General features: G+C 36.6%; 1 protein-coding gene across 2 annotated transcripts in view; it reads left to right on the plus strand.

The window, feature by feature from the left end:
• Window positions 1–9,387, plus strand: part of LOC137618667 (zinc finger protein ZFP2-like) — a 155,351-nt gene extending 145,964 nt beyond the window's left edge. For both annotated transcript variants that reach the window (XM_068348806.1, XM_068348807.1), the window contains exon 3: window positions 5,621–9,387. In XM_068348806.1, the coding sequence (XP_068204907.1) occupies window positions 5,829–7,004 (1,176 nt within the window). In that variant the 5' untranslated portion in view covers window positions 5,621–5,828 and the 3' untranslated portion in view covers window positions 7,005–9,387. The remainder of the gene's footprint in view (window positions 1–5,620) is intronic.
• The last annotated feature ends 3,704 nt before the right edge of the window (window positions 9,388–13,091 follow it).

The raw sequence follows: 13,091 nt of genomic DNA on the forward strand, positions 1-13,091 counted from the left end.
AAAACATAATGAACAGAAGAGCAAGGGTGATAAAAGGTGTCCCACCTAGAGAAAGGATCTCTTCTATGCTAATTGATCTATATGGCTGCCAATTAAAGGGAGAATTGAATTTGAAATATGTACAATAACCCACCAAGGTCTCAGAGCCGGTCGTCCAAAATATCTAAGAGAATTGCTACATATTGTGCAACCATCAAATCGTCCTGACATGAGAATAGTTACAGATGGTTTCAAACTATCAGAACCTAGATACATGTCTATTGTAGGCTCTAGATCCTTTAGATATGCGGCTCCAAGACTATACAATAGGCTCCCACGAGACATCCGAATTATTGAAGGTATTAAGGCCTTCAAGAGGAAACTGAAGACCTTATTTTGTGAGTGTTTTGACAGTGATCAAACAGTAAGCGAACAATACACATTTTAAAATGTTAAATACTCCCTAATGAACATCGTAAAACAACCATGAAGGTCCTGTAAAGAGCAAGGTTCCCCTGCTGTATAGGACCAGATAAGTAGCCCTTAAAGTAAAGTATGTAAATCATCTAGAGTCTAGACCTTCCTCCATTTGGTATCTTTGAGAGAGTGGCATTGTTCCCTGCCTTTGGAAGGAAATTCTTTTTCTAGGCGCCTTCCCGAAAGAAGCACCCTTCAGAATGTGATCCTCTCTTTGCCGATAGAGTGTGCTTTCAGAGTGTTGCTTCTCTAAGTGTGCTCACTGGGTGATGTTTCATCTTTGTTTCTTACTCTTTTTATCGCAGCAGGATTACACTCGCCTTTGTAGGCAGTTTATTTCATCTTGTCCTTCAGGAGTTGACTCTCCTGCATTGCTGGACCCCTTTCAGACGCCTCCAAGGCTGGCTCTCTTAGATGGGGCTTTTCCAATTCTGGGTGTTTCTTCTAGCGGTCATGTCACATCAAGTCCCACTTCTTTCTATAGGTGTTTTGCTGAGGATCTTAGCTTCACGAACATCGCTTTGCGAGCCTCACATTTGAACTTCGCATTCAAATCTTGCAATGCGAGCTTCATGTTAAGAGCCTGATGATGTAGTTAGTTCCTGTCGTGCATCTCTTAAGTGTATATACAAGCCTCACTACGCACACCTCTCCAATGCCAGTGACTCCTAATTGCAAGACTTCCAGCTGTGTTACTTCCAATTGCCCGACTCAGTTGCATCTGTTCTTGGATGCATTGAATAAGGGGTGGGGAGTGCACCTGGATGACCTGGTTGCCTCAGGAGTGTGGTCTGAGGAAGAGAGGTATCTACATTTCAGCATTCTATAGATGTAAGCAGGCTTTTGAGACTTGCAGGCACTCTATGAACGTTTGAGAAGGCACTCAATAGTGCTGATGAGCAACAGAACTACCTGAGTTGTCAGATAGGTACATTCATTGGCTAGAAGACATACTCAGCTGCCGGGTGAAGGTTGTGGGAGCAAAGTGGTCCCTACATCCTCTGGTCGGAAAAGTGTCTGGCCCCGTGGGGTTCTCTGTGGATTGATCAGTTTGCCAAGCTGTTGAACAGGAAGTTCCTTGCATGCATAGACTATTCAGAGATGCCTTTCAACACCCATAAGGGTCACCTGAATGTTTAAGCCTTTTCACTGTTCAGCCGTATTCGGCTGGTAATCAACATTGTTAATTACACTGAGTCAGGGTAACCCTGGATGTCCTCAGACTACCTCATGCTGAGTGGTATACCAATCTGCTTGCTCTTTCTGTTGAAGTCCCGAGAGAGGTGCCCCTCTGGTCACTCTTCTGTTGCACAGGTCGGGGATTTCCATGTCTTCCTACGCAGAGTTCAATCGTGACTGTTGAAGACTACTGTTCAGCCTTGAGTCTGGTGTTTTGACTTAAAAATCTAGCTCTCTCCATTTCATTAGAGTTGTTTATTCTCGTGAGGAGCTTTGAAGCAGTGTTGCCCACCCGGTCTCAGACTCCAAGGGGTGGGGGGGGGGATGTCTCTCTCGTAGCCAGCCACGATCATGGATGGAAAGAGATCTCTTAGACTCGTGCTTGACTTGTGGTCAAGACTAAATTTCTCTCTCAGAAAGGTATTGGTTGATGATGATGACGAGATGCTATCTGAAAAGGAGCTGAAACCTCAGGCCAAAGGGTAGGAGACTTTTTGTTAGCAGTGGCAGGTCCAAAATAGCGGTGTCAAGGAACAAGGTCTCTTTCTGGCTTTGTGAGATGATACTGTGACAGGATGTTACATTGATCATTCTCAACAGACAATTAGTTTACAACACAAACTTTCCCCGAACTTTTACGTTAACTGGACTCTTGAACAGAAGGAACGGTAAAACACAACATAATTCTTTACACTATTCCTTAAAGCCAAACATCAACAAACAACCAAACATATTACTATCATTACTGTAAATAAATAAAAGAACATTCAAATAAACGTGTACATACCACGAACAAAACATTAAAATAAAATTTACCAAAATCAAACATATATATATATATATATATATATATATATATATATATATATATATATATATATATATATATATATATATATATATATATATATATACATATATATATATACAGTATTTAATTATATATGCATATATATAAATATATACTGTATATATATATATATATATATATATATATATATATATATATATATATATATATATATATACAGTATTTGTATATGTATATATGTTTATGTATATATATATATATATATATATATATATATATATATATATATATATATATATATATAATACTGTATATATACATACATACATACATATATATATATATATATATATATATATATATATATATATATATATGGACTCATCCGCACATAAGCCGAACAATCTTTCAGTCAACTTGACTGAGCAGCCACTTCATGGTGGTCATCATCATCATCATCATCATCATCACAAACAAGAGTAATGTTTCATAATACAAGCTTGCACATCAATGGTTACAAGAATTGTTTTGGAACAACAGCCTAAAAAACTCTAAAGGAGGAATAAAAAAAGAAAAAAAAAACACCTATAGACATTCGTAGGTAACTGAACTGTCACAGATAAATAATAAATGGATTCTATCATTCACAACAATTACAAGCAAAGATAAACTAACTGCACTTACTGTTAAATCAACACAATGCTTCCAAGCTGGTTGAAGTAAATAAATAAATAGCATTCACAACAGACTCTTGCAATAGTCAGAATCAAAAATGCATTTTCTTGAGGTAATCAGTACCAGTCAAAAATAGCTACCACAAAAAATGTAAACATCAACCTCAATTATACAACAGTTTTCCTCACTGCAAACACTCATTACACCAATTACCTCTTCCTTGATGGTATGCTCTCTCTCTCTCTCTCTCTCTCTCTCTCTCTCTCTCTCTCTCTCTCTCTCTCTCTCTCTCTCTCTCTCTCTCTCTCTCTCTAAATGAATAAATAAATAAATAAATAAATAATAAAAATGTATCCGCAACAATCCATAGGACTTCACCTCGGCTGACGAGAAAGTCGAGGTGCCAGACAGGACTAAGGCTCACATAGTCTTGTACAGAAATCTCTTGATTGTGGTCAGGATGTTCGTATGATTTGCCTATCTTTTAGTGCTGCCTTTGACACTGTTAATCATGAGGCCCTTGCTGTTGATGGGAACCATAGTGAATGTAGGAATGGGATATTGGGTGTGCCTTTGTGTAGTGTTCTTGGTGCATTACTTTTCATACTATATATACACGTGACATTTGGTTTGCCCTAGAAAACAAGCTTGTTGCATATGCAGATGATGCTACACTGTTTGCATCAATTCCCTCTCCTGAATATAGATCTGAGGTTGCTGAATCCCCTAATAGAGATCTAGCTAAAATTAGTTCATTGTGCAATTTATGGGGCATGAGGTTGAATCCTGACAAAACTCAAAGTATGATTGAAAGTAGGTCAAGGATAGTTGCTCCTCTACATCCTGATCTCAGCATTGATAATTTTTCTTTAACTCTGTATGACTTTTTTTTTAAATTTTAGGAGTGATTCTCGACAGCAAATTTACTTTTGAGAAAAACATTAGATCTGTGTCTTCTTCAATTGCACAAAAATTTTTCATAATTCTGATCATCCTTTACATTTAGATCTTCCCAGACAGGTACATCCTGTTTGTAATACTAGGCATGCTGTTAATTCTAATAGTCAGGCATTCTCCACCATGAGGCTCAATACTACACAATTCTAGAAGTTTTATTCCAGCTGTGACCAAGTTGTGGAATGATCTTCCTAATTGGGTAGTTGAATTGGTAGAACTTCAAAAGTTCAAACTTGCAGCAAATGGCAAATTTTTTTTATGATAAAGAGGCTGACATTGGTCTTTTTATAGTTTATATATGAAATATTTGTATTAATGTTGTTACAGTTTTTAAGATATTTTATTTTAGTTTTTCATTATTTCTCATATTGTTTATTTATTGCCTTATTTCCTTTCTTCACTCGGTTATTTTTCCAGGCTGCAGCCCCTGGGCTTATAGCATTTTGTTTTCCAACTAGGGTTGTAGCTTAGCTAGTAATGATAATAATAATGATATTGGTCCTGCACTTGCTTTCAAGAGAAATCTGTCAGTTGGCTAGGTGTCTTGAAAGGCAGACATCCTTCATGACCTTTTATTTGCGAGAGTATGCACACAAGTCCCTTGACACCTTTTTGATTGGCCCTGTGGTGGCTGTTCTAGCATTTTGTGTAACCAACCCAGCTCCCACATGGTGACAAAGATGCCTCTCGATTGTGGTAGTGTTTCGACATAAGTCTGGAATAAAAGGTATTATAACAGTCTCTTCCTCTTCATGCTTTGCACCCTCTCTTGGGTCAGAGGTCGAGGTGTTACTTGCTGGTTGGACCAAATGCTGGTAAGTTGTACTTCTGAGCACCGTTCTTTGTATACAAAGAAGTATATCTACCAATCCTCCATATGAGCTGGAGGATGGTGAATCACTACCAACCCTTTATTCTTATATATGGTAAGTGTTTCTTACTGACGTCCCCTCCTGGGTTAGGGTTTCTCTATAGATGGTACGGTTAGTTCATGTATGACCCAGGACCTATCAGTTTCTCATCCTGATGATAATTACATATTTGGGGTGATTAGTGCCCCCGCTTCTCATCTTCACAGATCAATCTTGGAAAACCTCCAGGGAAGTTATAGAACCTTCCACTATTGGTTCCAAGGGGAATTCCTACCCTCTAATTAGTGAGTCTCCCTAATTAAAGCATGATGGTTTGTATGAAGCATCAGGACAAATAACAGACCTGAGTCATTTAATATGACTTCACTCCTCTAACCACCTCTCTAAGTCCTGAGTTGAAGTAGCAAAATTGAATTGAAAATTGATTGGAAGGGGGTCAGGACCTTCGCCTTGCAGTCGTATAACCGGTCGTTATCCATTTCAACTACCGATTCTAGCTCATGCCAATGTAATCTTCCAAATTAATGGACTCAAGTTTGTGTGGATAGGAAAAATGCAAATTACTTCTAAAATTGATTATAGTTTTAAAAACTGTCATTTTATTTAAAAACAAAAAACTAGCATTTTCATCTTGGCCTTCTCCAATGATAGTTATTCTTTATTATTTCAGAGTTTTAGTCCTAAAGGAAATAATCGTCCAATTCTTGTGACAAGATTGTGTAAACTACTGAATTAATGAAGATATCTGGAAGAGAAACAGGAGTGGGAAAAATGAAGAAGGGTCTATGGTCGTTCATGGTGTAAGACTTTGATGTAAAGAAAAGGAAGTTTAGCATTAACTTTATATTCTAACACTGTTGAAGATATTATTGAAGAGGATGTCATCTTATGACAGGGAGATGATTAGGAACTCTGAATCATTGAAATTTCCAATAAAAGTTGAAATGGAAGATTCGTTTCCACACTCTGCAGTTAAGTTGGAAAATAATGATTTATTTATCAGTGTTGGGGTCTGTAATGATGACTCTCTTTTCATAGATCCAAACATGGAATCCAAAGTAGAGTCAGAATTCAAAGCAGAGCCAGAATTTAAAGCAGAGCCAGAATTCGAAACAGATCCAGAATTCAAAGCAGAGCCAGAATTCAAAGCAGATCCAGAATTCAAAGCAGAGCCAGAATTCAAAGCAGAGCCAGAAATATTTGAGTCAAGTGAAGATGATATGAAGTGTGCTTTGGACTCTGATGCATCAGTGAGTGAGGAGGATTTACATATCAGCAAAAGGGAAGTTGATAAAGAGGAGGAAGAGAATATAAAAACAGGCGTGGAAGAGGAATATGACACACAGTTGGGATCCAGTAGGAAAGAGGACAAAGGAAAGGGAAGAGGAAGAAAGAAAGAATGTTTACAGAAAGAGAAAATAAAAAACAGTGACTGTGACAAACCATTTTCTCAGAGAATTTATCTCACAACACATTACAGAATTACCACCGGAGAAAAGCCATTCAAGTGCAATGTCTGTGACAAAGGATTTTCTGGGAAAAATCGTCTCACAGATCATTATAGAATTCACACTGGGGAGAAGCCATTCAAGTGCAAATTCTGTGACAAAGCATTTTCTTGGAGAGGTCATCTCAGAGATCATCATAGAATTCACACTGGGGAGAAGCCATTCAAGTGCAATGTCTGTAGCCAAGCATTTTATCGGAGAAGTATTCTCACTGCACATCAAAGGATTCACACCGAAGAAAAGCCATTCAAGTGCAATGTCTGTGACAAAGCCTTTCCTGCGAAAAGTCGTCTCACAGATCATCATAGAATTCACACTGGAGAGAAACCATTCAAGTGCAATGTCTGTGACAAAGCATTTTGTTGGAGAGGTCATCTCAGAGATCATCATAGAATTCACACTGGGGAGATGCCATTTAAGTGCAATGTCTGTCTAAAGGCATTTCGTCGGAAAAATGGTCTCACTGTACATCATAGAATTCACACTGGCAAAACTGGCACAACACAAAGCCAAAGTAAAGGCCCTAGCTGCACAAATAAGAAATAAAGAACATCAGATAAAAGTAAAACAGATAAACAGGGAATTTAGTTAAAATCCAAAAATGGTTTATAGGAATATGGTGAAAGAAACAGTGAAGTACGGACCCAACCAAGCATGGAAGATCTGGAGAAGTTTTGGAAGCCACTGTTTGAAGACCCGAGACAACACCAAGAGAAATCATGGATTGACACCATTCGACAGAAGAACAGTCAGAAACAACAAATGCCCCCAAGAAGGTTCACCACAGAAAAGTTAGCAAGAATAATCTAAGAATTTATTCATTTTAAGACACTAGAAGTAAACAAGATTCCAAATGTCTGGCTAAATAAAGATCACAGCACTATACCACAACTATGAACAAGTATTCTCAAGAATGATACAAGGAGAAGAAGAATCCTCAGAGTGGCTCACAATGGGAAACACCACTCTGTTCCCTAGGACCTTTGAGGCTGAACTCCCCAACAAATATAAGCTCATCTGCTGTCTACCAACAACCTACAAATGGCTCACAGCAGTCATAGCAAATGAGATCTATGAACACCTAGATCAAGGCAAATATATTAAAAAAGAACAAAAGGGAGTAATAAGAAACAAACTTGGAACCAAAGATCAATTGCTAATTAACAGAACAATATTAGAAAACTGTAAGAAAAGGCAAGGGAACCTTAATATGGTTTGGATAGACTATAAGAATGCATTTAACAGCGTGCCACACTCCTGGATACTTAAATGTCTGGAATTATATAACATCAGTGAGGAAATAAGATCATTCCTAGCAGCTCAGATGATTAAGTGGATGACCATTATCTATCGTAAACACTCCGAGGACCATATAGTAATTCCAGATATAAAATTGCAAGGAGGAATATTCCAGGGTGACTGCCTCTCGTGTCTTCTCTTCTGCCTGACCAGAGATCTGCTTAGTAAAATCTTGAATGACCTTAACACCGACTATGACCTAAGAAAAAGCAGAAGTAGAAAAGATAATGAGAGTGAATCACCAGCTCTTCATGGATGACCTCAAACTATATGCAGACACAGAAGAAAATTGGAGGAACTAGTTAGGATAGTCCACTGATTTTCAAGTGTCATTTGCATGGACTTTGGATTAGATAAATGTGCTAAGATTGCCATCATGAAAGGAAGAAAGTAATATCAGAAGGAATAAAAGTAGAGTAAGGCATGTCTGTAGAAGATCTGTAAGAGGAGCGTTCATATAAGTAATTCTGAATACAAGGAAATAATTGAACTGAACACAAGAAAATGAAAGATAAAGGAAGATTATATCAGCTGCCTAAAGAAGAGCTTTAAGATAGAATTGACACCTAAGAATAAGATCACTGCCATAAATCAGCTATTTATACCAGTGGTGACCTATGGTTTTAGTAATGTAGACTGGCCACAAGGTGAGAGAGATAGGATGGATACTAAGACCATGAAGATTCTCAGCCTGCATAAAGTCACGTATAAACACTGGAATATATATCCCATGCTGAGAAGGTAGACTAGGCTTAACTGAGATCAATCAAGCCTACAGAGCAGCAATAGTAAATTTAGGGTAATACTTAAAAAGCTCCGAGGATGAAAACATCAAAAAGGTTTCCCAACTTCATGATGAAGCCTTAAGCCCTCTAACATCAATAACAAAGTAGGCTGAGAACTTTGCAGGAGACTTACAGGAAGGAAAAAGGGCACTGAACAGACTCCAGCAACAAGGATAGCCAGGAAGACTTGGCAGAAATTCAGTTATAGAGAGGAGAAGCTTAGAATGGAAAGGTGGAAACATCATGGAAGAGCAGGAAGATTCCAAGATGAACTCGAAAAAGTTTACATACACAAAGAAGAGTCACTCATATGGATAAGGAATGAAAATTTAAATTTTAATTTAGAAAGGATGATGATAGGAGCACACAAGACCAAGGCCTCCAAACAAACAGCTTCAAATGGCTTTAAGAAAATGGCAAGCATATCAAGAGAGCAACCAGTGTATGTTTTGGTATGCAGCAGTTTAGAGTATTGGTCATTTGGTTTTAGCCTGCCAGACCCTACTTGCAGATGATCACTATTCAGCTCGCTACAATAAGATTTGTAATTATATACTTTGGAAAATGTGTAAAGAATACAAAATTAAAGTAAAAGATAAGGTAATATCCTATTTTTAACATGTATTTCATAACTTGATAAATTAATGTATAGCAATTTCAGTATATCCTTTACAGTCTTGTTCCTTTCAAATTCCATTAAAAGTAATTTTTCACTTCCTCTATTATTAAATGCAAAGATCCCGATAGGGAAAGTATTCATGATATGAGATATTTTCTTCTCAATCTGAGACACTGACAGTTAACAAATAAATATTCAAAGAGAAGAACATAAGCCATGGAACTCTGAACTTGCATTGACAAGTGGGTGAAAGTTTGATTACATATTAAGATTCCTTCATAATACTGTTGTGTTTATTCCATTTTGGTAAGCAATTTAGGTGTTATGTTGGCGCCTTGTTTACTCTAAGAAATTAAAGTATCTTTGATTTTGTTTATATAAGTAACCTGATCTTATTGAAGTTGGATTATGAAAACTGACAGCGTTGCTCGTGACTTTTAAACTTGGTCTTTGATGAGGTCAAAATTTAACAACCCTAGTTTATTTTTATTTAACATTTAGAAAATTCTGTACTTATGATCAACAAATGTATTTCAGTATATATCTGTGCTAGACAGTTTGATGCCACAGTAGGTCACTTTACAATCATGGGTTTAAAATGGTGTACAGTATAATGATTACGTACTGTAGTTTGCAACTGAATAACCTGGGAGACATTTGAGTTTCATCACCATCATCTCATCCTATGCCTATTGATTCAAAGGACCTCGGTTACATTTCGCCAGTCGTCTCTATCTTGAGCTTTTAAATCAATACTTCTCTATTCATTATCTCCTACTTCACCCTTTATAGTCCTCAGTCATATAGGTCTGGGTGTTCCAATTCTTCTCGTACCTTGTGGAGCTCAATTAAAAGTTTAGTGAACTAATCTATCCTTGGGAGGGCAAAGAGCATGCCCAAACCATCTCCATCTACCCCTCACCATGATCTCATTGACGAATGGCACTTGATTAATCTCTCTTACAGCTTCATTTTTAATCCTGACCTGCCATTTAACTCTCAATATTCTTTGGAGGGTTTTATTCTTTAATCTACAAAATCTGTTGGATATTGTTTAATTGTCATACCATGACCCATGTCCATAATATACCCTTCAATGCCTAACCTGTGTTAATATCACTTTAGCAATACTAATTTCCACTCACTCTTGGATAAAATATGTCATAATTTGTCTTAATCCTGAGAGTTTCAGTAAAATCTGTGTTCCCAAAATGGCATATTTGCACAAAAGTTTTTAAGGATAATAGAAGACTTTATGTGGTTTATGGAAAGGTCTTATATCATGGAAATGAGAATAACGTTATTGTTAAAATTGCCGATTTATAAGAAAATAATGGATACTTTTCATTAGGAAGGTATTATAAAATAGCCGGAAATTAAACTCTAAATATCTCTGCATTCATTATTACATCTAAATATGCATGCTTAAAAATGAAATGTTTCACACAAAAAAAGAAAATCTGATACTGTAGATTCTGCATATTTCTCATTTCTTTTGTAGTCTTTATTCGCACTTGATATATTCAGTCATGTGTTTTTCTAACAAACCCAACATCTTCCTTGCGCAGTAGATTCTAGAAAATGGTTAACATAATCAGATTTGGTTGCCTTTTGAGGGGCTGTTGAAGGACCTTCTTGCCTCTCTCTTCCTGTTTTGATTTTGGTAAGTGTCCGAGCTATTTCTCGCCTAAATTCCTTATGCTGAACATTTGTGGTAGGACTTGCATACTTATAGAATTTATATGCTGCAACAAGTGACAAATTTAGGATATGTGAAAAGATATGCCACTACCATTTCTTTGAACACAATCTAGGTCTATAAGATGAAAGCATTAAACGTTGTTTTATTTCAGTATAACTTCTTGAACTGTCTTGTGGCCAACACATTATCTCAATTGCCGGAGCATCTTTCAGCAACATAATAACTTGAATAGCTTTTTTTCTTTTTGACCACCCATATGTGGCTACTTCAACGTCTCTCAAAAACACTTCGTTTGATTGACACCCTTTGTTAGGCTGATGATCATCAAAAGGCCTAACACTTGCCTGGAGATCTGGCAGTTTTTGAACTACGATGTTTAGCATATTTTCACTCGCCTATGCATGTGTACTTTCACTTGTGTGCATCTGAACTTCATTTATGTATGTCGAATATGCTGTGGTTGCGCGCCGCTCCTCTTCTCATTCAACCAAGACTCTGTTCATTAAGTCTGCTAGGTTATCTAACTTGTTTTTTAAGTCTTGCATTTCTATATTCTTCATCGACATCACTATAACCAGCTGCTCCTTTGTTTTCATCTTCAGCAGTAGCAGTGTCTGTTATGTTAGCTCTTGCGTATCTAGGCATCTTGAACTTTTACTTTATTGGCTTAAAGAACAACTTCGCTCGCAGCATACACAAACAGACGTATTTGTACACCTGACATCAATATGTCCCATGTCAATGGATAATGAGACATCGGTACATAGGTATTTTTCACTTTATTACAAAAAGTTTTTTTAATACACTGTGTACAGCCGATACTCTCAGGTGAGTACCTTGTCTAATGATCGCTCGAATGGTACTGACTAACCCTTGGCAAGCAAGATGCAATGTTGCGCTATCAACATGCTGAATTGTTAGGTTTTGTGGAATTCTCCACTGTGATGGAAATATACTATCAAACACATCACCTTATGATTCTAGGGACACTTCAAGTATAACAGAGTTCAGTGATCGCACCCTCCAATTTATGACACTCATAGTACTCTTAAAAGGGTCATTAACCATGATGTATAAAACACATATTATACATACAAGGATTAGGACATATATATATATATATATATATATATATATATATATATATATATATATATGTGTGTGTGTGTGTGTGTGTGTGTGTGTGTGTGTGTGTGTGTGTACATCCACTCAAGATATATATATATATATATATATATATATATATATATATATATATATATATATATATATATATATATATATGTGTGTGTGTGTGTGTGTGTGTGTGTGTGTGATAAATTGTGCACATTTAGATGTTTTTCATATTTGAATAAGCCATATATTTATTTGATATATTAATGTCTAGATTCTCTTACCGACCTCGGGATCAGAGCCCCAGGCAAAATCACAGAAAGACAATAGCTTCTGACTGGCCGGGAATCGAACCCTGGTCCAGGAAACTTGTATGAACAATGACATACCACTTGGCCATGAAGAAAGATAAAAGTCAATGACAATTCTTCTCTACTTATACATGTTGAATTCAGGTGTTTTGTACTTAGAATTGAAATCAACCCATCTTCACCATCATAGCTAATTGATTTGTTAGTGACATGGCATTCGATTAATGATAAATTTTGCACATTTAGAAGTGTTTTTCATATTTAAATAAGCTATATATTTTTTATGCATTAATGTCTGGATTCTCTTACTGACCTCGGGATCAGAGCCCCAGGCGAAATCACACAAAGACAATAGCTTCTGACAGGCCGGGAATCATAGTAGTAGGCTAAAACTCTGTGAACTTTACACAAAATATCTGCAAGAATTCTCTACACTTACAGCTTGGAAAAACTATCATTATACTAATTCATAAAAAAAGAAGATACAAAAGACCTGAAAAACAACCTGCTAATAAGTTTACTCTCAGTAATATGTAGAATATTTGCAAAGATCATATTAGGCTGAATATAAAGACAGCTAAACTTTAATGAACCAAGAGAGCAGGCAGGCTTTAGAAGTGGGTATTTAACAAATTTCCATAACCATATAATTAACCAGCTAATGGAAAAGCCAAAAGAGTATGACAAACCGCCAAAAAGATTTTGATTCTGTCAAAAACTTCAGCAGTATTGAAAGCCCTTCAAAGACATGGAATAGATGAATCTTATGTTAGAACACTTGAAGATAGCTATACAGGAATTACA

The sequence above is a fragment of the Palaemon carinicauda genome, chromosome 25, assembly GCF_036898095.1.
Source record: "Palaemon carinicauda isolate YSFRI2023 chromosome 25, ASM3689809v2, whole genome shotgun sequence".
NCBI lineage: Eukaryota > Metazoa > Arthropoda > Malacostraca > Decapoda > Palaemonidae > Palaemon > Palaemon carinicauda.